General features: G+C 45.6%; 1 protein-coding gene across 3 annotated transcripts in view; it reads left to right on the plus strand.

Annotated features, from left to right (window-relative positions):
- Eefsec (eukaryotic elongation factor, selenocysteine-tRNA specific) overlaps positions 1–26,821 on the plus strand; it is a 203,752-nt gene that overhangs the window by 87,338 nt on the left and 89,593 nt on the right. For all 3 annotated transcript variants that reach the window (XM_027428684.2, XM_035448590.1, XM_027428686.2), the window contains exons 3-4: positions 11,395–11,491; positions 14,379–14,543. In XM_027428684.2, the coding sequence (XP_027284485.1) occupies positions 11,395–11,491; positions 14,379–14,543 (262 nt within the window). The remainder of the gene's footprint in view (positions 1–11,394; positions 11,492–14,378; positions 14,544–26,821) is intronic.

The following is a 26,821-nucleotide window of genomic DNA, read 5'->3' on the forward strand; positions in this document are numbered from 1 at the left end:
AGAGTGGACAGCCTTGTCTTGTTCCTGATTTTAGAGGAATCTAGTTGAGTTTCTCATCATTTAGTTTGATGTTGGCTGTTGGTTTACTGTATCTTGCTTTTATTATGTTTAGGTATGTTCCTGTTATCCCAGATCTCTCCAAAACCTTTATCATGAAGGGTTGTTGGATTTTGTCAAAGGCTTTGTCAGCATCTAGTGAGATGATCATGTGGTTTTTCTTTTTCAATTTGTTTATATGGTAGATTACATTGATAGATTTTTGTATGTTGAACCATCCCTGCATCCCTGGGATGACACCTACTTGATCATGGTCGATGATTTCTCTGATGTGTTCTTGGATTCTATTTGCCAGTATTTTATTGAGTATTTTTATATCAATGTTCATGAGGGATATTGGTCTGTAGTTCTCTTTCTAAGCTGTGTCTTTGTGTGGCTTGGGTACCAAGGTAATTGTAGCCTTGTAAAAAGAGTTTGGCAATGAACCTTCTGCTTTAATTGTGTGGAACAATTTGAGGAGTATTGGTATTGGCTCCTCTTTGAATTTCTGGTAGAATTCTGCACTGAAACCATCTGGCCCTTGGCTTTTTTGGGGGGTTGGGAGACTTTTGATGACTGCTTCTATTTCATTAGGGGTTATAGGTCTGTTTAAATTGCCTATCTGTTCTTGATTTAATTTTGGTAAGTGATATCTATCCAGAAAATTGTCCATTTCCTTTAAATTTTCCAACTTTGTGGAGTACAGGTTTTCAAAGTATAACCTGAAGATTCTGTGGATTTCCTCAGTGTCCGTTGTTATGTCCCCCTTTTCATTTCTGATTTTGTTAATTTGCATGTTCTCTCTCTGCCTTTTAGTTTAGATAAAGGTTTGTCTGTCTTGTTGATTTTCTCGAAGAACCAACTCTTTGTTACATTGATTCTTTGTATTGTTTTCTTTGTTTCTACTTTATTGATTTCAGCCCTGAATTTTGATTATTTCCTACTGTCTACTCCTCCAAGGTGAGTTTGCTTCTTTTTGTTCTAGAGCTTTCAGTTGTGTTGTTAATTCTCTAATGTGACTATTCTCCAGTTTCTTCATGTGGGCACTTAGTGCTATAAACTTTCCTCTTAGTATTGCTTTCCAAGTGTCCCATAAATTTGAGTATGTTGTGTCTTCATTTTCGTTGAATTCTAAGAAGCCTTTAATTTCTTTCTTTATTTCTTCCTTGACCCAGGAATGGTGCAATGGCACATTGTTCAATTTCCATGAATTTGTAGGGTTTCTGCAATTTGTGGTGTTGTTGAATTCTAACTTTAAAGCATGGGAATGCAACACATCCTCTTCAGTAAACAAATGCAGCATAAACAAATGTATCACACCTTTACACAGTTAAAGTAACATTCCATAGTATAAGCAAATGTATCACACCTTTACACAGTTAAAGTAATGTTGCATAGTATAAGCAAATGTAACACACCTTTGCCCAGTTAAAGTAATATTTCACAAGTTTACTTTTGTGCTTTCTTTTTGTTTAAACTCTTTCTTTCTTTCTTTCTTTCTTTCTTTCTTTCTTTCTTTCTTTCTATGCCTCTTCAAATCCTCTTACTCTTTTGGTACTCCCTTTCTGAGGTAGGTACTTCAGGCCTCTGTGGTACAAGGACAGCAGCCTGCCTGACCCCTTTCCTCTGACTGTCCAGTGGGTCTTGGGACCTGCTTGGAATGCCTCTCCTGCTCATTGGTGTGTCACACTGTACTTTGGTACAGAAGGGCTCCTGAGATTATTTAGTTGCTCTTGAGGTAACTCCAGGGTGTCTGGGTTCTTTTTTCTTTTTTTAAGTAAAATTTTATTTTATTATTTTTTAAATTGAAAATAGATTCTTCTCTCAATACATCCTGATCAGAGTTTCCCTTCCCACTGTCCCTCCCAGTTCGTGTTCCACCTTCTCTCCCAGACTCCCTCTTCACCCCTCTCCATTTGTCTTCAGAAAGGAGTAGGCCTACAAGAGACAACAGGGAAACACAGCAAAAAGAAGTTTGATACAATAAAACCCAGCAACTCTCTCTTTCTGTTGTTTCTCTGAGGTGGCAGCCCTCTCTGTCCCCTCCCAGTGTGTGTGTGTGTGTGTGTGTGTGTGTGTCCACTCTTTTCTGTCTCTTCTCTCCCATTTCCCTACTCCGTTACTCCCCCCCCCAATAAACTTTCCACATTAAAAAAAAAAAAGGCAAAAGCCCTCATCAAAGCTGCACAAGACAACACAATAGGAGGAAAAGAGTTCCAAGAGGAGGCACTATTCCACTGTTTGGTGTCTCACAAAAACATCAAGAGCCATAGCATATGTGCAAAGGACCTGGTGCAGACCCTTACAGGCCCCACTTCAGTCTCTGTGAGCACATAAGAGCACTGCGGGCTAGAACCCGGAAGCATTGGGTGGTAGAGAGTAGTCTTGGTTGAAGACACACATTGGAGGTGATGAGCAGATTTGGGGAGTATGGTGTAAGTCATTAGTAAAGATTTCCTAGGAGAGAAATCCAAAGGAGACAGCTGGGATCTTGGAGTACTTCAGGGAGAGGCTGGCAGGGGGCCTCCTGAGCACATGAAGGACATATATAGGAATAGGCTTTGGTGCTGTGGAGAGAAGCAGAGATAGAAGAAAGCATCCATTTCTGTTAGTGTCACACAGAGGTAGAAACCTTGGCAAGCGCTCCAGCCTCTTGCTTGATCCATGGCTCCAGGGACCCTTGGATTTAGTTGTGCACCATTCATAATGCCTGGCACAAGTGGGATTTCCTCGGATCCCAATTAAGAAGAAAGGAAACTGTTGTAAGAAAACCAGGCATAAGCTGTGTAAATAGCAGATACTGGGCTTTTTGGAAATGGCTGGGTGAGAGGATATTTAAGCCAGAGGACTTTTCCTTTAAGAGAAGCAAAATCTGGGACTATAGAAAGTCCTCTAGAGGGCCTAAGAAGAGGTCAGCAGGCAAAGGTTGGCTGAGGGACAGGCTTTGAAACCTTTAGATGAACACTGGGGTCTGGTGGTGCTGAGTTCTTTGCTAGTTTCTTCCCTTCAGTGACCCTTCTTGTGCTCCCATCAGGAAAGTGGGGGTAATGGCAATGGGAAGAAGAAGCCCTGTGACTTAGAACAGCTCACACTGCAGTGCAGGCAGGATGAGTCTGGGACGTGGTACAACAACTGTTGAAGAAAGTTAAACTTTTGAGTTTTCTCTAAATTTCCCTTACCTGTTTCAGGGAAATGTCTCAGCTTAGTACTGCCTTGTCTTAACAGTGCCCCAAGTGTAATCAGGCTCTGGTTACACTGTCTAGTTAGTCACTAACAGCTTTGTTTTGTTTTTCTTGTGTTTATTTTTATAGCTTCAGTAGTAGAAATTTCTTGTCCCCCCTAGACTGGGCTGCCATTAGTTAATAAAAAAAAAAATCCCTTAGAGCAGAAAATAATTTTTAAATGACACATTCATACCTTAAGCATAATATTTTCACTGAAAACACTTATATTCCTGTTCACTTAATAGAATCAGTGTCTAAGTGACAGAAGAGTAACCACATTCATAGCATTCCATGTCCTCTTCCTCCTCTTCCGATGTGTTGCTGGCATCAGTCCTGCTGTCTGGGGTGCTTGGCTGTGTAAGCAGATCTGTGTTTGCAATTTGGGGCATCTCCTCTTCATGGTCTAATTTTGCAACATGTGTGTTTCCTGCTTTGTGTGTAATTTCAGTTTTCCACAAATAGTCACTCATATTGTCTTGAATTCCTTGGTTGCAGTGCCATGTGGGCAGGGTGTGGGGGAGAGAGAAGGCAGGTCTTTTGTGGTGTACCTAGGAACCAAGAACTATGATGAAAGGGGCTTTCCATTCCTTACTTCTGTCATGACCCTGCAAGGTGTATGTTACTTCTCCCTACCACTTTGGCAGAAGATTGTCTTAAAGCTGGACTGGCTTTGGTAGCTTGTTCTAGGTTACACAGCTAGTGAATATGGGAAGTGTTTCAAAGCCAGCTCTGTGTAAAGTTGCCAACCTGTGTTCTGTGGCCAGATTAAGAAGAGTTAACAAAGTCTTATCTTCTAGTGTGTTCAGTTCTCAAACCAATATAATTATATGATAATTGTTGGGAACTTGGTTAATATTTTATTTTGGAAGGGCTAACATAACTTTCCGATTGTTTCATGAGAAAAGTCTCATTTTGTATTCTCAAATTTCAACCTATATATATACGTTTAAAGATATAAACTATATATAGTTAAATATAAAAAGTAAATATAGAAATCTTCAATAAAGTTTTGAGTTAGAATTCTAAAGACCAGTTACATAGTAGACATAATTATAGCATCTAGTATTCTGGCCACTTTCTGTCACTTTCAAATTATATACATACGGCAGAGACATCTTCACATCCATATTCATGCAGCACTGTTTATAGTTATCCGAGTTGTGGAGTCAGCCTAGGTGTCTGTCAACAGAGGCATGGATAAAGCAGGTGTGGCATATATACACATACAGTGCAGTTCCGTTCAGCCATAATGAAATTATGTCATTTGTAGGGAAATAGATGCAACCAGAGATCATCAAATTTAGCCAGTCTGAAAGATACATGAAGTGTCTCTTCTCTCATTTGGGGATTCTAAATATCATGTGGATACATAAAACCATGTATGGGTGTGAAGCATGAAAGGAGAAATGAAGCAATAACAGAAAAGGGAGTCAGTGGTAAACACGTCCAAGGACATGGCACACATGAATGAAAGGGTCTTCATGGAGCCTATCACTGGGTATCTTAGCTATCCTTGTCAGCTTAACACAACTTAGAGTCATCCGAGAGGAGAAGCCTCAGCTGAGGGATTGTCTAGATTAGGTTGGTTGGTGAGCATGTCTGTGAGGAATTGTCTTGATTTATTTTTATTTTTTTAAATTATGTAGATTTAAATTATGTAAATTATGTACTGGTGAATAGAAGACATTAAAATCCCCTGGAATTAAAGTTCCCAGTGGCTTTGAGTTTCCTGACGTGTTGGGACCTGAACTCTGGCCCTCTGTAAGAGTAGTCAGGTCATTCCCCCATCCTCCATGGTGTCTGCTTCTAGTTATTGCTTGAGTTCCTGCTCTGATGTCCCTCAGTGAGGGATTATGGTCTGGAAGTCGTTGCTTTTAGTTATTTTATCACAGCAACAGAAAGGAAACTGGAACACTATGAAAAATAAATGTACACAATTGCAATTTTATTTTAAAAAACAAAAACAAATTACAGACATAAATTGCTGGATCCTTAATGACCCTCAGATAAGAACTGTGATTATTCCCACATCCAGAATCTTTTTTCCTGTTTTATATTTATTTACTTTTATTATTTTTAAAACAATCTTATTTTACATAGCAATCCCAGTTCCCTCTTCCTCCCTTCTTCCCACTCCCCATACGCTCTCCACCCCCCACCCCCCATCCACTCCTCATAGAGGGTGAGGACTCCCCTGGGGAATCATCAAAGTCTGTCACATCATTTAGGACAGGACCAAGCCCCCCCCCCCCCCCCCCCGTGTCTAGGCTGAGCAAGGTTTCCCTCCATAGGGAATGAACTCCAAAAAGCCAGTTCATACACTGGGGATAAATCCTGGTTCCACTGTCAGTGGCCCCATAAACTGTCCAAGCCCCTCAACTGTCACCCACATTCAGGGGGCCTGGTTCAGTCTTATGCAGGTTCCCCAGCTGTCAGTGTGATGTTAGTGAGCTTCCATTTGCTTGGGTCAGCTGTTTCTGTGGGTTTCCCCAACATGGTCTTGACTCCTTTGCTCATATTATGGATCCTTCCTTTCTGCAGCTGGACTCCAGGAGTTCAGCCCAGTGTTTAGCTGTGGATCTCTGCATCTGTTTCCATCAGTTACTGGATGAAAGTTCTACGATGGCAATTAGGGTGGTCCTCAATCTGATTATAGGGGAAGGGCAGTTAAGGTAGCCTCTCTACGATTGTTTAGATTCATTGTTGGAGGTCACACATCCAGAATCTTGTGTTTGTTCCCTAGATAATGCAGAACACTCATGATGCACACGGTGTCTAGCCAGATGACCTCATTGCAGTACCTTATTCAGCCCTCTAAGTAATTGTGCCTAACGAGGAAACTGAGGCACAAGGGTAAATGGACACTATGCAGTCATAGGAGGAAGATTCAGAAGCCAGGAAAGACTTAGAGCTCGGAAGCCTCACTCCCTCTAGAGCCTTGTGCTCCCTGACTCCATGATTTCCTCACAAGGACACTAATCCCTCTGCTAGTTGGCATCACTTGTCCTTCAAAACCAGACTGGACAGTGGGGCCCAGTGACTCTCATGTAGCCTTGGCCAAGTACAAAACCATGAATTCTATGCCTGTTCCCCTCCTCCTTCTTTCTCCAAACCACCTGTATCTTAGCATAACTGACCTGTTTTTGTCTTTTTTTTTTTTTTTAAAGAGAAGTCATATTCTTCCTTTTCCCCAGATGGAATGATCCTGGTGGTCAGCTCTTTATTCTAAGCATGCTCAGGCACACTGCTGGCCCCAACTGCACTTTTCATTTCAGTTCTTACACGTCCCAACTGTGGAATTTTTTTTTTTTTTATGATTTCTAACTGTTGTGTTAACTTTCCTAGGGTGAGATAAACAGACATCTTCTCACCCCAGATAGGGAACTGATCAAAGTTAAGGATGTAACTGCAAGAGCATGAACAACTTTAAGGAGGTTGTGTCATTGAAAGCCTACTCCCTGCGGAGTGATAACCGGTGACACTGGGGCTCTCTGTGTGACTTGGAGTCAGCTCCACAGCGTGGCATCTCTCTCCCCAGAAGTCCTTAAAACCTATTTAACCTAGGGGACAGAAGGGCCCTGTGAATCTGATTTCAGGGACTTCCTGACACTGTTTCCTTTCTAAATCTTAAAGACTCTGTCTACCTTTAGAACTACCTGAGTCTTCATGAGCTTCACAGTAGAGTAAGTGTTTCCATTTGGAGGAAATTGCCACAGTATATCAACTGGTGCATGTGCGTGGGTGCGTGGGTCAACTGGTGCATGTGGGTGCGTGCGTGTGTGCGTGCATGTGCATACTTATGTGTGTTGGTTGTTTTGGTTTGTTGTTGGTTTGGTTTGGTTTGGTGGGGTTTTGTTTTATTTTCAAACAGTGTGTCTATGTAGCCCTGCCCATACTGGAACTCTCTCCATAGACTAGGCTGCCCTCGAACCTACAGAGATCTGTACCAACTGTTTTACTTTCTCATTTGGTGTAATATTGTCATCTTTCCCAGTAGTTGTTTAGACTTGGCTCATTTATCTGAACACACTGGGGGGAAATAAAACTGATGTAAAGTCTGTGAGAGTTTTCTGTGGACGGTTCCTGTTAATTCTTTCTCTGACATGTGGTCTCTGTACATTGTGGTGGGTAATTTGATTGTCAGCTTGATGGATTGATAAGTGCTTAGAAGGTTAACGTAACACATGTCTGGGTATGTCTGTGATGGTATCTGCAGAGACATTGAACTAAAGGGTAAGACCTATCTAAATGTTGGCAGCACCATACCATAGGTGAAGGGCCTAGATGGAATAAAAGGAGAAAAGCCAGATACCATGGGCATTCTTTCTCTGTGTTCCTGGCTGTCATGAGATGAGTCATTCTGCTCCACCATGTCATCCCCACTGTGATAGACTCTGAAATCCCAAGCCAGAATAAATCTTTTCTCTGTTGTTTGGTTCATGTATTATATCACAGCAAAAACACCCCCCCAAAAAAACCCCACTGAACTATGTGCCTGTATAATAAATTTTTGATGGGACCTAGACATTTAGAATAATATAATGAGGTAGTTTTGGAGGTCACACATACCCTCACTATACTTTGTTACAGTTTGGTGACTTTCCTGAACAAATTGTGTAAAGTTTGTACTCTTTGTCATGAGGACCCTGAGGTCTCCTCTCAGCTTAGTGGTGATAGGACAGATGTGTCCCTGGAAGTCTGGATGTAGGATGTTCCTTGCAGAGGGGGCTTCTGTGTACATGGTGGGCAAAACTGTCAGTGTTCCAGCAGGCAGTTTTCAACTGTGCCTGAGTTTTTACTTTCTGTTTACATAGAATCTCAGTCACAGGTGAGGGCTCAGGTTCTTCTAGGGTCTCTCTTGAGCATGCAAGCCCTGTGCCTTGAGCAACCTCAATTCTGAGGATATGTCAGAGCTTTTCCAAGTCAGCTACGAGCATCTGATTCCTTAGCTTTTCCTGCTAAGCTTTTTAATTAGCTCATTGTTTGTCTGAACTGTTACCTCTCACCTCATGGTGTTATTGATCACTTCTCTTTCTTTTCAACAGATGTCCTTAAGGAAAGGGCTTTTGCAACAAAAAAATGAGCTGGTTGTTTTCCTATCCTGGGTTCCTGTCTACCCTCATTGTGAGAACTGAGTGGGGAGACAGCAAAGGGAAATTCATTTTTCATGCAGGAGTAATGCTTTAAACAGGAAAGTAAAACTTAAAATAAGAAGTAGAAACTCTGGGGCCCTCAGCAGCAAAGGAATGCCAACCAAGAGCTGTGGGTATCATAGCTCCATGCCCCCAGCAGGCTTTAGGGTGCAGCCCAGAGAAGTCAGTGGCAGTATGGTGCCAAAACTCTCTGAGGGCTTCAAATGCCAAATCAAGAAAAGTTCCTTCAGGGCACATCTGTAGAAAGCAGATCACCAATAGCAGCAGCAGGAGGAATATGTCTCTGGCATGTCTGGAAGGCTAGAGTCACAGGTTTCTGGAGCAGCAGGTCTTGGGGGCTGGAGACAGCTGCAAGAACAAATACCTTTCTGCAGCTGGAGCATGGAGTCTTGCAGGCTGAGTCAGGAATGAGTCTCCCTCAGAAGTCTGATGCAGTGAGTCTCAGCAGCATCTGTCTCTGGCAAGTCTTGAAGGCAGTCTTCCTTTTCCAAAGAACACAGCATCTGGGAACCTGCCTACTGGTCAGAGCCAGCAACTGGTCTCTGAAGTCTTCATTCTCTTCCTCCTCTGATGGTCTGGCGAGTCTCTTTCCCCGGAACTTATTGGCTCAGATATATATAGTGCCAGCTGGGGCCTGATTGGCTGAACTGAATGTGTGTAAAAGCAAAGATTGTGAAAATGGGATCAGTCAAGTGGCAGCTGTCAGATCTAGGAGGGGAAAGAGAAAACTCATCAAACCTATGCATGTTTGCAATTAGTCACTTTCGCTGTCTCCTCTCCTTCCTCCCTGTTGTCAGGGGAATGCAAGTAGAGAGAGGGGGGAGCCTCCTTTGGCTTTTCATGTTTGTCCTTGCTTTGAGCTTGCTTTCAGCTGCATGCTAGCACCTTTATTTAGACTGCCATGAAGCCAGTCTATGTCTCAAGCCATCCAGTCCATCACTACCAGCTGTCAGACACATGCCGCTGTTGTTAGGGATCCATTCTTGCATGGATTCTGCTTTGTTCTGAACCTTTGCTGCCATGGCAGCCCCTGGGAAGTAGGCACCTGGTTGTCAGAAGTATGGCAGCCCATGAGATTGATGCAGGGGTCAGGGTCCCTTCAATCAATTGTGGGAGTGTCAGGCATAGCCCATCTCTGCCTCCTTGACTTTAGGGTTTCTGGGACTCTTCCTACTCCTATTTAAAAGCCCCAAAGCAGGGCAGATACACATAGCCTTTGTGATGGGGTCTTCTAGGAAACTACCAGGTAGGAAAATTGTGATATTTCCCTCAATCAAGTACTTTGATAGAACTAAACCCATTCTGCTGAACTCCAGGGTCTAGCAGACACTGATTTTTAGCATGATGGTGCTTTTCAAGGCCACTACAGAGCTGGAGTGTAGGTAAAACAGGTTAAAAATATCTACTTTGAACTTGTTCAGCCTTTTTTTTTTTTTTTCTTGTTCAAGCCTTTGGTTAATTCCAGAGTTCTGGAAAAGTTGGATCATTTCTGTTCATGCTTTTGTTGCTTCCATAAAGAGGCCCTTTGCATGTACTTGTTCGCTATGACTGTTGCTCTTTCAAGGTGTGTTCAATCTGAGGTTCATAGCCTATGGGATCCCCCAAAGGTCAAGACAAGTCTGTCCTTTGCCAGTATACCTGTTGCAGTGTTACTTGCAATAACACTGAAAGCTCAGAAATGAGGAACTTCCAAGGCAAGCGTGTAAATTCTGGATTTCATAATCCAGTGCAGTCAACAGTGATTAAGAGATCAGGAAGGCATGAGTGAAGAAGGGATAGAAAGCCAAGTTCCACATTTAGAAGTTCCGTGTCTGAAGCTGGCTCTGAAGGTTATATCTAGTGTCTTGGAGTAAGGTAATAGGCCTCTCCAATTTCCATTTCCTCATCTACAACATGACAGAGCCATGGTGGTGAGTTGGATTATAAACAGAAGCATTCATGCTAAGCTGTCATTGTGCTTGATGTTACTGTTATTCAGTAGAAAACTCTTTGTGATATGATGATAAATAAGATAGTAGGGTATGAGATAGCACACACACATAAGAAATATCTGATGTAAGATATTGAAAACATGGAAATAGGGTATGTGATGATTTGAATGAGAATGGCCCTCATAGGCTCATTTGTTTGAATACTTGGTCCCCAGTAGGTGGAACTATTTTGGAAGGATTAGGAAATGTGGTGTTGCTGAAGGAGGTGTGTCACTGAGAGCAGGCTTTGAGGTTTCAGAAGACTCTTACCCTTCCCAGTCTCTCTTTCTCTCTGCCTCCTACTTGTGAACCAAGATGTGAGCTGTCAGCTGTTCCTGATGCCACACCTTTGCTCTGCCACCATGGACTCTAACCCTCTGAAACTGTAAGCCCCAAATTAAACTCTTTCTCCTATAAGTTGCCTTTTTCTATGGTGTCTTACTACAACAATAGAACAGTAACTAAGCCAGGGGAAATTCCTTTGCTCAAAGCATGGGAAAGCTATGTTCAGAAGAGAATATAGCACAGTGAGGGGATTATAAGCTTTTTCTTTACTCCCTCCCCCCACAAGGTTCCTAGTTTTTTTCTTTGTATGTTTTTTGTTTTGCTTTGTTTTGTTTTTTGAAAATGACTTAAGTAAGAGATTCTCCTCAGGGAGGCAGGGCTTCCTGGATGCAGCATTAGGGACTTTGGGGTCACCATTAGTCCTGAATTTCAGAGAGCCAGATTTTGTCAGTCTTTTTAAGGGCTTCTTGTATTCTAAGTCCCTGATGCCTCCTGGAGAGCCTCAGAAGGAGTTGAACTCCTAGGTGAACCCCTTAGATTCTGATGGCCAAAGGTACAGCCGTTGGGGTGGGGGGGGGGCTCTTCATCACCCGGCAATTCAGAGCAGCTGTGTTACTTTCCAGTACTACCCGAAGGGCGAAGAAAGGACACATGGCATGCTCAGTGCTATGCCAGCAGCTTGTGCCAACAACCTCTATGACTATCACCATACTTGCTCTGTTTCAGATTCCGGGGTGCACCAATTATTCCCGTGGCAGCCAAGCCTGGGGGACCAGAGGCCCCTGAAACGGAAGCTCCACAGGGCATCTCAGAACTCATTGAGGTAATGTCAGCTTGAGCCCATGCTGCCCTCTGCTCCAGCCCTGCTCAAGTACCCTTCCATGCCTCCCTCTGCCTGAGAGGCAATCGTAGCAAAAGGTCTCCCGCTCTTTCTGATGTCAGACTCCTCACCTCCTCAGAAACTCCAAAACTAAGGCCCATAGAATCCATGGGCACTGGGGATGTGCAGAACTCTTCCCACCCACTGTCTTCTACTCTACCCCTTCTTTTTCTCACACACTTCCATTCAAAGTAGTGCCTACCAAGGTTACCAGTCCCTCAAGCCTCTCCCCTCACACCTCATTGGAGACTTAGTCCTGTACAGCATATCTGATCACAAGGTCCATTCCTGTCCTTCAGACTGTACTGTTCTCTCCAGTTTGCTTGCAGCTGGAGCAACACAGCCTCCATCCTGACGGCCTCCACTGGAGGAGTAGACATTTCATCTTGCAGAACTATGGGTTAAGACTCAGGCTGTTCCTACAGTTTCAGTGGCAGTGGACCCAGACAGTGAACCCAGTCATGTGGGGTGGGGGATGGCTAGTGCCCTTTCCTTCTCACTGAGCAGAGAGCACTGACTGCATAGCAGAAGCACAGAGCACAGTAGTGGTGCTCACCAGCTTGCCGGGAAATGGGACTTCCATCCAGTCATCACCCTGGTGGTCCTGGTGAATACTGGTTTGACCACTGTCCTTGTCCTGCCGCTTGCCTGGCGGGTGGCAGCAACTTCCAGGTCAGCCAGCAGATAGGGATGTGTGCAAGGTGGTTGAGATAGTGATATGAAAGAAGAAGGCCATGAGGAGGAAGTACAAAGTGACTTCACTGCGCCCAGATGCTGACATGGGTGTGGGAGCTCTGTGCTAGACTGTGCTAAGTGTTGGATTGCTCTCTGATTGGATTGCACACATCCCCAAAGGCTTAGGCGACAAGATAGGAAGTTTGAGGCCAGCGTGCTTAGTGAGATCCTGCCTCAAACAACAGTATGGCTGTAGCAGACAGTTCATTTCATGCCGTGAACAAAGTCACAGTACCGGGAAGGTAATGGCACTGTCACAGAGATGCTGTGAGGCTAATTGAGTTATTAGGGGTGATATGTTTACCACATGATTTGGCATATTAGACTCCACATTTAAGTCTTTAACATACTGGGTCTGCAGTATTTTCAACAGCTGGAAGGCTGAGGAAGAGAGAGCTCAGAGAAGTGAAATGACCTGCCCCAGTCACTTCATGACAAGTTTATGGGCACATCCCCTCCTGAGACACCTGATCTAGGTCCTGATCTCATGCACTGTCCTTGCCTGGGATGCAGACTCTCAAGATTTCTACCTGGCCCCTAAGTGTCACACAGACCCCATCTTCCATGTGTCCTCTTCCTCCTCATCAGACACCCATGATAGGCAAGTGTGGAATGTCAACTTCTCCTAGAGAAGTTACTTCCTCTTGAGAGGCCTCTTCTTCAGGTCTGAGGCTCCCCACCTATCACATTCCCACACCCCCACTGTATGAAATAAATTGATATGGACAATTCTTCTGGGCCCTTTCTGTTGGGCCAGGATCTCATTAAGTAGATCAAGCTGGTGGAACTTTGTGTCTTACATCCTGAACCTTTGAGGGTGTGTAACATAATGCTCGGACTTCCTACTTTATATGAGGGAACAGAAAAAAGAACATAGGTCATTTACCTACTTATCTTAGTGGGAACTCAGATCCAGACCAATGGTCAGAGTTTTTTGGGTCACCTACATCCAGATCCCCAGAGGTAAGTTCACATGTGACTGCCATAGGCCATGCCTATGTTTCACACTTAACAAATGTTTTCTGAGAGAGGCTCTTTTTATTCCACCAGTTACAGAGAACACAAATCTGGGATCCTGGGACAATTTAAACAAAATCCAGAAAAATATGACTATGACAGATATTGTATGTTCCTTTAAGGAGTGAGCCTCTGTGGAAATCTCAGACCAAGTCTGTTCTGAGTCTCTCCATTATTTTTTCAAAGGAATTGTTATCATGAGACAATGCTTTGAGAACAGTTACTTCTGACCTGAATACTTGGATATAATTACCACTCCCTCGTGAAATCAGAAAGTAAAAAATGCAAAGAGCAGTTGTGGCCTCTGTGCTCTTTAAAAAAAACAGTGATTAGCTCTGACAGCATCTCAAGCACATAAATGACCTGAGGAGCAGTGGCCAGGTGGTAGGTACTGTTGCATATGGAAAGTCAGCCATGAAGGAAAGACCACAGGAGCCTCAGGGCTGAGTTAACTTAGATCTGCATTTGTTAGGGCCTCACAGAGGGCAGAAAGGCTCCCCAGCACATGTGCAAACCTTGGCCTTGTACCTCAGGCATAGGCTGCTGCCCCTGGAAGCCAGCCTTGTGCCCTCTCACCTCAAGTTTTCCCTCCATTTGTCCTTCCTTCACATGCTTTTCCCTCAGGCATGGTACCAGCTACTGGAGATCTCTCTCAGTCCTTCATGACTTTGTGGAATAGGGATAGGTAGCCATTTGTTAACAGCAGGGGGTGGTCTGTAGTGATAGGTGAGGAGACTCAGCCTTATAGGAAAGGTCTCTGCAGAGGCCTGCCTGCTGTGGGTGCCTGGAATTAGGGTGCAGCATGGCAGACAAGGCCTATATGGCTCCTGAAAACTGTATGAAGAATCTTAGAGCCTGCAGTTCAGGCAGGGACTATATCTGAGGACTACAGGTCAGATGTCCTGTAGTAGCTACTTCCACTGCAGTATGGAGGCCTCACCAAGTCCCTGTTTCCACTCATTGAGTTAAGTTGCAGTATTGCTCCTCTGATCTGAGCCAGCTTGCCAGGTAGCCCTGGAGGTAGCCAGTGACATAGCTGCCACGCCTGTAGGTAGTTATAGCAGCATTTCTTTTCCAGCTCCTGAAGTCCCAGATTTCCATCCCAGCAAGAGACCCCTCGGGACCGTTCCTTATGTCTGTGGACCACTGCTTCTCCATCAAGGGTCAGGGCACTGTGATGACTGGAACCATCCTCTCAGGCACTATCAGCCTCGGGGACAGTGTGGAGATCCCTGCCCTCAAGGTCAGTCCTGCCTTGACTCTCCTTTGTCCCTCACAGCAGCAGGGGAGAGGACATGCCCCTGTTCTTCAGAGTCCACTGGACCTTTCCCAAGTCTTCTTTTCTACCTGAGAGCTGAGGTAACCTGCTGCTCTGAGGCACGTTCAACCACTGTTCAACCCCTTTGGCTTTGTAGTGTTCTCCTGTATTCTAGAACTACTGCTTTCCCTAGTCTCACAACAGTGACTTTGTGGTGGTGGCCCACATAAAAGGTTTCCAAGATAAAGATACTGAGTCTTCAGGGGTGAGGTGAGTTTTAAGAGCATGTGATCAAGAAACTAGGGCATCAGGATGAGAGTCTAAGTTTTCTGCATGTTGACAAGAAGTGTGGTGGACCAGACAAGCCTTGAATTTGTGATTCTCCTGCCTCAAGCTCCCCAGTGCTGAGATTACATGTGGGGTGTGTGTGTGTGTGTGTGTGTGTGTGTGTGTGTGTGTGTGTGTGTGTGTGTGTGTGTGTGTGCGCGTGCGTGCAAGCTACTAAACCTGGCTTTAGAACTCTGGCACCTTTTTCTTAACTATGAGAATTTTAAATCCCTGTAGTTTTGAGCAGTCATTCACTATGTCAGAAATACAGATCACTCTGCATTCTCGTTGGCCATAGCAGGTACCCTGTAAGCCATTTGAGTACCCTTAGGGAGAATGGAGGCTTAGGGTCTGCCTGTCTTCTCCTTCTCCAGGTACCATGGCCTGGTTGGCCCTGATAGTGAATTTATTCAGAAGTTGTTACTTACTTGAACCAGCTACTAAAGAAACTAAGGCTGGGGAACTTAATATGGTCCTGTCTCCAAAAGAAAAAGTGAGGATGAGAACCTGACAAGAGCTCATTGGTGGGGTGCTTGCCTAGCATAAGACCTTGCAGGGTGATCTGCCAATGTTTAAGCATATGTCTGGGCACCATGGTTCAGCCATGCTGACACATGCAGTAAGCATGTTACTGAGCAAGCAGGCCAAAATTCACCACTTGTTCTGAGCAGGAAAGGGCCTTCTTGTTCCTGCACCTTGTGTCATCTCTGGTTTACAACAGTGTGGTTGGGCACGGTGAAGGGGCATTTTCTAGGGACAGGGATAAATAGTTTTGTATCTCACATTAAGGATTGGTGGCAGAGGGAAGAACTCCCTATGAAAGGAGATCCAACTGGGGAGGGAGGGACTAAGTTCTTACAACTCTGAGGACTCCATGGATGATGCGGTCAGAATGGGGCAGCAAGGTCCTGTCCTTTCTTAAGGATAATTGTGGGAAAATCCCCTTCTCTTCCCTCAGTGTACATGTTCCTCTGAAGATCATGTAAGTCAAAGCCATTTTAAGCCGGGGATTAAAAGTACAGATTGTACAAAATAAAGCATAAAATTATGAAAATAAACTAGAGTATTATATTTGGAAACTTTTATGCATTCCACTTAGTCCCACAACTGCTTATAAAATAATCATTCTGAGGCTTAATATTAATTGTAATTGTTTGGCCAATGGCTCAGGAATATTATTAACTAGCTCTCACAATTAAATTAACCCATTTCTGCTAATCTGTGTATCACCTTGTGGCCATGGCTTACTAGTAATGCTCTGGCATCTTCCTCTTTTCTGACTCCACCTTCTTTCTTCTTGTATCCCTGTTTGGATTTGCTGCCTAGCTTTATTCTTTCTGGCTATTGGCCAAATCAGCTTCTTTATTAACCCATGGCAATAAAACATATTCATAGCGTACAGAAGGGCATCCCACATCAAAGTCTGTTTAACAAAAACAAGACTAAAGGTGTGACTGTGTGCTAACTCTTAGTTGGAACAGAAAGTAAATTGATGATAAATTTCTGAACAGTTCCTGTGTTCAGCAAGGTAGACCTGTAGGGCCAACTTGATTAGCTCCTTCCACCCTGAGCAAAGACACATTGGTAGCTTGAGAGAGAAGATAGGAAAGAGGTGTGACAGGAGGGCTCTCAGTGGTGAGCTTTGATCTAGGGGTCTATTGGACAGTTGAGGGAGTAGAGAAGGCTTTTGATAGCAAGGTCAGAAGCTGCAGGGCCAAGACTAAGGGTTTGGAGGGAAGATAAAACCAACATCCTTATCCTGGTAGGCAGACAGATATTTGGGTTGGTTGGGGACATGTTCTGAAATCCCTGGCCACCCCTTTCACCCATTGAGGTAGAATTTGCCCATCCGCATCCTGACCTGTAGCCTCAGGCATGTGACAGATGTTTAGCACCTGCACATCCGGCTCTTTCTTCTTCTGCTGTGGTATACCTGTATTCCCATGTGACTTGTCAATAATCTTACGGATCAGGGAAAGCAGAACTTGTAAGTGATATATTTGGATTGTCAGCTAAGATTTTCAAGCACAGTGTTGAGGATGCAGCCTTCTCTTTTCTGCTTAAAGTGAGGAGTGTGGAGAAAAGAAGGGACCAAGGAAGAACTGTTAGGGTGTGGGTATTCCACAGCTTCTCAGACTGCCTAGTCTGCCAAGGATTAGGAGATGGCTGTTGAGAAAGCACAACTGCAGTGGGGGCATCCTTTCACTGAAAATGTTATGCTGTGCCTGGTGGACCCAGTCAAGCATCTCAGAAGAAGCTGGGATGGAAGTGAACTTGTTGAAGAAGGGTGTGGGGGGGACCTTTCTTGTCTAATGGCACAGATTCCTGAGGTGCACATGGCACACCCCCTCCATGTCAGAGACTGTTGTACTAGCAACATCCTGGACAGGAAGGGGCAGAGACCTTGACAAAATGGGAAGAAATTCTTGGGCTTGGATACTACACACAGGAAGTGATGGTTCTTGGGTTACTAATGCATACTATCATTTCATGAGTAAAAAACTATGACAACTCTAAGCACAGAGTCAGAGAAGTGGGCCTAAGATGGGACTGTTGGAGTTCTAACCCCAGGTAAGGGCTGTTGTGTGCCCAGCTTTGTAGCCATGCTGCCATTCTCTGCAGAGGCCCTCATGGCTGCATGTGCACAGAAGCTCACCTCAGAGCCTGAGTCCCAGTCTCTTGACCTGTCATCCCTCCACTGGCTGTGATTGGTGGCCAGTGCCTGTCAAGCCTGTCAAGCAGGAAGGCATCATAAACCGTGGCCTTCTTCCGAAGCTCAGTGCCATCCTTGTCAGATTTCACTAATAGACGCAGACACGTCTGACCGCATGAACTCCCTTGGAGGCAGCACATAGCCATTCCAAATAAACAGTGCATTCCCCTGGCCATACCTTGGCCTGTTTCTGCTACCATGTCCATTCCCAGCTGGGGCTGATTAGCTGAGTGACGAAATGTTGGTGAACTAGGAGTAAATGGGGGGTGGGAGGGAATCTCATTCAGATCCCAAAAAAGGTTTAAATAGCAAACATCCTGAGAGTCACAGCTTTCTTCTCTGTCTTGGGTCTACAGGTTGGGGGGGATCCCTCTAGTGAGATTTTATCTTGGGATTGTAAGCAAATCATATTCCTTTTGGTGATTGGCTACTGGGTTATAATACCAGAAACTGTCAAAGCCTCAGACACAGAAAAGAACATGCTGGGCCTTTAGGACACACCTGGCATTTTCCAGCTCTTTGGACCCAGGCAGATTGCTCAGCCTCTCTGTGCTATACTGATTTAGTGCAGATAAACTGTGTGCTTGCCTCTGGCCAGGGCTGTGGGGCAAAGGATTCGGGAGCATTGGGTAGTATTTGACAAGGCTTCTGCACTAGGAGTGGCAGTGCCTAAGTTGACGTTTTTGGCTCTTTTGTTGCATTTTGGTATCACATGTGGAACTCTTGTTGTGGATTCGGAGAGATAAATGTGGTATGGCCTGGTCTCTGAGGACTACTGAAGAACTTACTGAAACGAGATGTGCTCTGCAGAGAGCTATCCCAATGCTGGGATAATGGTGAGATGAATTAGGAGCATATTTAAGTACTTAGTTATGAAACATGTAGAGAGTTTGACTTTGATAGCATATTCCTGTCATGATCAGACTTATTTATCCCCAGAGAAGACTAGGAAAAACCGTCAACACTACAGGGCATTGTTGCATTTACCTTTGCCTGGCTCTTAGAAATTGGTCACAAGATGCTGAGATTATAACATCTGGGAAGAATAATTGACTTCACTTCCAGAGATTTCTACTTCCTTCTACTACTATTTATTTATTTAATTTTTAAAAATGAGATGGGGGTCTCATATGTAGCCCTGTGGCTTGGAACTCACTATGTAGACTATGTGATTTTTTAACTCAAAGATCTGCCTATCTCTGCCTTCCAAGCACTTGGATTAAAGGCTTGTGCCACCAAGCCTGGTTCTGTCTACCTTTCTTAGCTTCGCTTTGATGTACTCTGCTAACAGTCCCTGAGGTCCTTTGCACTCTCAAAAACTCTGCAGGTCTCTTCCCCTTTCGAGACCTAACTCATCTCAGCCACAGTGATGAGCTTGGGCTTACACTCCTGACAGCTGAAGAGAGGGCTCTGCTCCTGCCACTCAGGCTGCTTCTGGCTGAGAGTAGATGTCCTGGCCTGAAGGCTTGAGACAGGGCTCTCACAAAGCCCAGTCCTGAGGTAGGTCGATCCCAGAGGCCTGCAGGGCTCAGTCCCTACTTCTAGGCTCCTCTTTTTACCTCTCTCATCTTTCTTGTGCCTCTGTAGGCCTGGCAGCTGAAGATATTTATGACCTTCCATGTGCAGGCTCCTTCCTTGCTAGTGTCTGGAGGAGAAAGGCTGGCTTTCCTGGATTACCTTCCTAAGGCCCAGGATTCCACTTCAACTGGCAGGTGAAGGGAACCCTAAACCATCAGAATGGCCCTCTGGGAAAGAGTAGCATTAGGGATTAACCCTAGGAGTATGAAATCTCAGGTCTGAAGGGGGAAGTGGACATACAGCATGGAGCATAGGCTTTATAGCACAGAACTGAGCTAGCTCTGCAGAGGGGCTTCCCTGAGCTGACAGGACCGACCTTGTCCCTACCTCACTTAAGACTACTACACTGAAAGCAGCAGGTGAACCTGAGAGGCTCTAGGTATGACAATTAGGCCAAAGTGACAGTCTCAAGGAAGCTTACAATCTGCCATACCACGAGAGTACTGCAGGCTTTACATTGGAGTCACTGGTCTAGACAGCTGAGCAGATCAGAGACCTGGACACAGGCAGTTGTTTGTCTAAGATCTTTCAATGTTAGGGAGGTAAAAAAGTGGAGCAGTGGGTCTGAGGAACATAACCATGGGCACAGACAGGACTGAATTGTCACCAAGCATGGGCTTATCTGCTCAAAGGGCAGCTACACAGGTGTCCCCGTCTGCCCCCCCCCCGCCCCCGTCCCAATTTCTACCACTGACACTCTCCTGCTCTGCTATTGCAACAGAGTGAGCATGGGCCTCCACCCCCATGCATCTGGCACCCCCAGGCACACACAAACCTGGAGAACAGACCCTACAAGTCTCCACTGACAAAGCTAACCCATGAAAGCATCAAATTCACAGGAAGCCTACCTTCCAGCGTGTTTCTTCTAAAGCCAGGATATAATTTCTAGATGAAAATCAAAGCAAGCGAGCAAGCAAGCAAGCAAGAAAGAAAGAAAGAAAGAAAGAAAGAAAGAAAGAAAGAAAGAAAGAAAGAAAGAAAGAAGAAAGAGAGAGGGGAAAGGAAGGAAGGGAGAGAAAGAGAGAGAGAGAGAGAGAGAGAGAGAGAGAGAGAGAGAGAGAGAGAGAGAGAGACAGACAGACAAACAGAACTGCTTCCTAGACCAGGGCCTGGCCTGGTAAGGCAGCTGTTTAGCCCTAGACACATGATAGTCACTCGTCCTAAACAAGACCATATGGTGACCCTAGGGTACATTTCTACCTTTACTTACTGATGAAGCATCAGGACACTGCCTTAAAAAGGAGACACAGCCCTAGGAGTCGCTAAACATGGCCTCCAAGGGCACCCACTGTCCAATATCAATCACATGCTGACTGAAAACCAACTCAATTATTTGCTCTGGGGACTTTTTCACCTATTAACCACATATTCCATACAGTCTACCCTGGGTCTAGTCTTGAGGACAGATGGACAGCTAGGAGGTCAGCATCAATGGACTCAAAAACTCAGAGACAAATGTTACCATAGCATGCTGAGTGCTCACAGACTCAGGTCAGGGGAGCAGCTCTCGAAAGGGGAAGAGACCTGCAGAGTTTTTGAGAGTGCAAAGTTAGATGGCTGCAGTACATGAGCACCCTAGAGCTGTAAGTTTTTGGGGGAGTCCTCTGAGAGAGCTGAGATCTGTCGATAGAAAGTAGAGTTTTTGGGCAGGAAAATGGAACATGGCAACCTACTTTTCAGATCAGGCTTTGGACACATACAGACTGTATTTGAGGCTCTCCCATCCACTCCATGGGACAGTTGCAGCATATCACAGAGCCATTGTTTCCTCCTTGGTTAGTCCACCATGACTTGACAAGATCTATATGGTATACCTACCAAAGGGCTTAGGGGTAGGGCTGGCTGTCTCTGTCATTGTTATTGTCTCTGTCTCTGCCATGAACTTCACATTGAACTCCGAGTCTTGTCTCCCGCACTGCATAATTCTTTTTTGCTTGGTCCATAGAGAATTGCAGCTCAGTTGTTGATCTGAACTTCATACACCACAGAGTACAGGACATGCTGGCTCATGAGACCTTGCCTTCCATCTTAGGGCTGTGAATCATGTTTGTGGTGAAGTTGTAGTATCCTGGGGTCTTAGCAGGGCTTGGATGAGAATGGATGGAGACAGGTGAGGGTAGGAGATTAATCTCAGGAGGCAGGTGGCAGAGAGGAAATTTGCTGTCATCAAATTTGCATTCAGCATTTTTTACATAAGTTTTGTTCCTGTGGAAATCCTGAAGGTTTTCTCACCCCTGGATCCCAAAGACTATCACCCCATATCAGCCTTAGTGTCAGCTGCAGTTTGACACACTGGTACCAACATGTACCCACATGGAGCCCACATCCCTCCAGTGCTATATTGGGTAGGTCTCCCTTCTTCTGGCCACAGCTTCATGTCCCTCAGGTACAGTGCTGAGGCCCACAGTGCTCCTATGGCATTCTGACTGCTCAGATGCTGTGGGTGGGTGATTTAGGAACTTTGTGGGGCTGATCTAGTTGGAGCCTCATGTTCTCGGCTTATATTTGGTGACTTCTAGAGGCAGTGGATTCAGAAACAGAACTGGGATTTGGCCTGATGCAAGGAAAAAGCCCAGAGAGGATAGAGTTATTTAAATTGTTCCTGGGCACCAGGCTGTGTTCTGAATTCACATAGATTCCAAGTGGGCCATTAGCAGCAATCTGAGGACAGTGGTATTACCCTGAAACTCCCCACTAGCCCTTGGCCTATCTTTTGCACAAGATAAAACAGATATGGGCACTAAAATCTTCTCAAGGCCAGTCATCAGGGACCTCCATGTATGCTCTTTACATGGAGGATGCATGCTCTTTACTCTGCAGGAGCTCCCAGTAGGTAGGAAATTCAGGTGTGAAGCTTCTGGGTCTGGCTTCAACTTAAAGAGCCAGCTACAAGTCTTGGGGCTACCTATAGTCACTTCTTGGGCTATGAGGGACGTGGGTCTACCCTGTTCCCGTGGGGGTTGAGTGTACATGGTTCTGTGCAGGGAGAGCTGTGTCTGGGTCAAGGTCCCAGTACAGGAGATGTGGCGCTACAACCTGTGTATGGGGGGGGGGGCACCCTGGAGCAATGCTGTCCTCTCCCGCAGCAGCCCATTCACAGAACTATCCACAAGGGCTGGTTTAAGCCCAGCTCCATGGGCTTGAGAGTTCCATTGGGTGCCAGTCTTGTTGCTGGTCCTCCAAAATATCTATGGATTTATCTGAGACCACAGATAAAACCAACCTTCCAAAGCAGATACTGCCTGCCACTGAGAGCCCTGTCTAGGTCGACTGGGAGACATGTGCATGTCTAGCCACCCCCTGCCTACCTACAGTCTGAGTTCACTCTTTCTGCTGAGGAGCAGTGTGTAAGAGGGGTCAGAGCTTGCAGAGCCATGTTTCCTGGCTTATACTTCCTACATGGCCAGGTACTTCCCCTGTCTGCTGTAAAGTGGGGAGAATATGTCACCATGCTCAGGTAAGAGTGTGAGGATTGCATGGTTGTTCTAATTTACTTTTCTGTTGCTGTGATAAAACAGTGACCAAAAGCAACTTGGAGGAGAGAAGATTTATTTGGCTTGCAAGTTACTGTCTATTATTAGAGGAAGCCACAGTACGAGCTTGAAGCAGAAAGAAACCCAAGAGAAACACTGCTCACTGGCTTGCTTCCCCTGGCTTGTGTGCAACGTTTTGTTTGTTTGTTTGGTTTTTGTTTTTTAAAAATACAATGTAGGCTTACCTGCCCAAAGGTGACACTACCTACCATGGGATAGGCCCTCCCACATCTATCAGCAATCCAGAAAATGTCCCACAAACATGCCCACAGACCAATCTGATGGATTGAGGTTCCCTCTTCTTAATTATAGGTTTGCCTCAAGTTGACAAACTATGATAACACAGGTCCCATGCATGTGCCTCAGTGCCTTGATTAGGTCAGTGCTGCAATCATTGGCACCACAGAATGTTCTCTGGCTTCTGCCATCCCTGCTGGTAGTGGGGCTTCGCCCACGGGGTACCTGTTAAGCAGATGGGTGGCAGGAAAGTCTTGCCACTTCAAGTGGATTTCTCCTATGGGAGCTGCCTGTTGGTTGAATATCAGCGTGGGCAGCTTCACAGACTTGCAGAGTGGCCATTGCATCTGCAAGTCCTACCACAAGACAAGGTCCCTGCCCTGTTCAGGCTTTGAGTGGGACTAAGTCCACTTTGTTTCTAGGTCAGGAGAGAGATTTAATCAGAAATAACATTCAGGAAGGGCTGTGCTGGTATAACTGGGCACCGTGCCCTGCCCAACACAGCATCCAGGTCCCAAGTATGCAACCTATTGTTGGACCACAGGTGAGTCATTCCCCTGCAGTCTAGGTTGCTTTCTGATGAGGACAGCATCCAGATGGGCCTGTAGGCACTTGTCCTTTTCACCTTGGTTTCCTTCCCATGGTAGGGAAGGTGGCCAAGAAAGCTCTGACTCAGGCTAGGCCATGGTGCATAAGAGCTCACCACAACCTTTCCACCATAGCCTTGGGGCCACCGTGCCCTCATTCAGCCATGGCACATGAAATGTGTCACCAAGGAAAATGTGAGCTGCCAGGTCTACAAATTGGTATCTGAAATAGGTTCTCTGTTTGGAAGAGAGTGACAGCCAGGGGTTGGAGACCAGGTAGAAGTAGCCGTGGTGCAGCAATACTGTTTTGGCCATTAGCCATCTAGTGCTGGACTATGCCCAGTACAGGCATTATGCTGTGTGGCACCTAGAAGCATCTGGTCTATGCAGTCTCCAGCCACCTTTCTGTAATGGAAGGAAGCTCTGGTTGCAGTGAGCAGTGTAGCCTGGTGTGGTCCAAGTAATTGCTTTGGCTGCCTCTGTGAAGCCAGTACTGCCCTCCCCAGATGTCACTGCCACATCTCATGTTAGGAGTGGGCCACTGAGTAGAATCAGTCCTGGGGAGACTGCAGTGCCCCTTATCCCTTATGTGGGAGTGTCCATTATGTGGAAAACCAGTCTTGCCCCTTAGATGTATGCACTGTTGCTGAACCAGGAGGAGGGCATAGCTCTCTGCCCATCATCACTAGTGGTTGAGCCCATAGGTGAGTGATGCCTAATGTAGCTGATGGACACGTGAGGCTCTCTTAGCAGCAGACTAGGATCTGGGTTGCTTGCTGGATTATGACTATCAAAGAACAGAGACAGGAAGGGGATTATCTAGAAGGCCAGTGGAGGAGGCTCCAGGGGAGCTGAGTCATGAAGTAGACTCTAGAGAGCTGTTCTGGGGACCCCATGTGGTCTCCGGGCTTTTGAGCACTTTTGCTTCCCCAAGGCTCCCATTGCCACAGACAGCATGAACTTGTTGCTCCAGCTCCCCAGTTGCCCTTCAGGAAGGCCTACCCTATATATGTAGAGTAAATATCCCTGTCCTGTCCTTGGTATGTGAGGCCCAGCAGACCCTAAGCCAACACTTTTTACTTGTAGGAATAGCCTATGCTTGCAAAAACTCAGTCACATCACAGTTGCAGGAGTCAAAGAATGGATGTCTCTTAATAGTGAGATGCCCTAAGGCAGTGGTTCTCAACCTGTGGATCATGACCCATGGTGGGGGGGTGTTGAACAACCCTTTCATAGGGTTTGACTAAGACCATGGGCAAGCACAGATATTTAATTACAATTCAAAACAGCAAAATTACAGTTATGAAGTATCAACAAAATAATTTTATGGTCGAGAGTCACTACAACATGAGGAATTGTATTAAAAGGTCACTGCATTAGGAAGGTTGAGGATCACTGGTCTAAGGAGATTCTTACCAAATGGCTGGCCTCTAAAATGGTCTGACCTGGTACCTGTGCCTGCATTGTGCCTGTGAAACATAATGACTTAACCTCAGCCCCCTGTCTGCAGAGAGGAAGAGTCAGTAGCTATGTTTGCTTTGCAGGCCTGTGGCAGACAGTGAAAAGAAAGGATGACTTTATTCAATGTTCAGTGTTCATTCAGCACACTGTGAGTACTTGCTGTGTGCAGGAGCCATGCCAAGTCACAGCTGTTCTTAAAAGTTACCTCTTCAGTGCAGGGGACTGAGTGACTTATTGAAGTGATAGTGAGCAGTGAGTCTGCCTTGTGGGTCCCTGAAACCATCAGCACACAGCTGTGGCACAGCCTCTTCCTGGGTTGGCTGTTCAGGATTGTGAGTAGAAGAGCTGTCTTTGAGAATGGGCTAGAAGTCTTACATGATTCGAAGGATCTGACCACTCAGTGATCTCTGGGAAGAGGCTCTTGCTAGGGGCTGGAGGGAGCTGCTGGCCTTCTCCAACACAGCCCACCTGGCTACACCTGTAGCCTGGGTTCTGTTCCTCCCTACCTGGTTCGCTCTGGGGCTCAGTTGTGACCTTTGTTTTTCTCCTTAAAGGAAAGTTGAGTGTTTCCTGAGTGTGTGTAAAGTCAATGGCCCACTTAAACTGAATACTTACATTCTTTCTTTAAGAATAAAAATAAAACAACAATAAAAGCACTGTAAACATTGCTGTAATTATTCACAGGCTTTGACTTGTAATAATCACAGGGAGCAGGCAAGTGAGATGCCTTATTAAAGTAGAGACACTTGCCGGCTTTCGTTTGAAGTTTTGGTAAAATACTCCATTGTAACATATTCCTTTAAAAACTAAATTCTGTCCATCAGAGTTTGGGGGATTTTGTCCTTTCCAGAATATTTAAATGACTCTGGACAAGGGTCACTCAAGAGTCTGGGCCCACCTTGTGGGTCCCTGAACTGTCAGCACACAGCTGTGGCACAGCCTCTTCCTGGGTTGACTGTTCAGGATAGCATTTGTGAAGACATCAAATATGGCAATGGTGCTGAGGACCATCCTGGCTTGTGCTGCATTGATACCCACTGACCTCACTGCTGGCTTCACTGCCTGGCACATACACACAGAAGTCTTCAAGGTGAAGCAGGCATCTGGAGTCTGAGGGAACAGAGACTTCTGAGGGGAGGCTGAGCTGCTGAGGTCAGGCTTATAGGGCCTCCAGGCTAATGACAGGGCCTCATGCTGAGAGGAGTTCAAGGTGTTGGAGACCATGGGATAGCAGTCCAATCAGCCTTAGAAATATTGAGGAAGTGGCCTTACCTGGGCTTAGTGAAGGGCAGAGCTTAGGAATGGTGAGGGAGAGACATGCTACAAGTGACCCCAGACCTCTGTCCTGAGGTACTGTTAGATAACAGTACCCTTGCTAAGAATGAGATCCCCAAAGGTCTGGTAATAAGTGGGGCTTATAGCCAGGGCTATGACTTAGGTGTCAACAAAGTATAGGTGATTGGAGACCCCCCGCTTGGTGGGTTCTAGGGTGCAAACTAAAGACAAGTTTGCAGCTCAAAGTTTGGGGTAGTTTTGTATCTGTCAGTCAATTCAAGCCTTGCACTGGGTCCTCTAGCATGAAAGATCAGGAACGTTTAAAAAGCTAGCCATAGAGGACCCACACGGGCTGCTTCTGCTATCTCAGGCTCCCAGACACTTCTTGTTCTTGCCTTAGGAGCTATCCCCATTCTGAAAGGTAAGGGGGGGTGCTTCTAGGGACCCCCAAGAGAGGCAACCCTTGCCTTCTAGGGCCAGGTAATGGAGAGGGCAGCCCCCTGCTTCCTAGCCTCCTTCCTCCTCCTCCTCCTCCTCCTCCTCTGCCGCTGT

The sequence above is a fragment of the Cricetulus griseus genome, chromosome 8, assembly GCF_003668045.3.
Source record: "Cricetulus griseus strain 17A/GY chromosome 8, alternate assembly CriGri-PICRH-1.0, whole genome shotgun sequence".
Taxonomy (NCBI): Eukaryota; Metazoa; Chordata; class Mammalia; order Rodentia; family Cricetidae; genus Cricetulus; species Cricetulus griseus.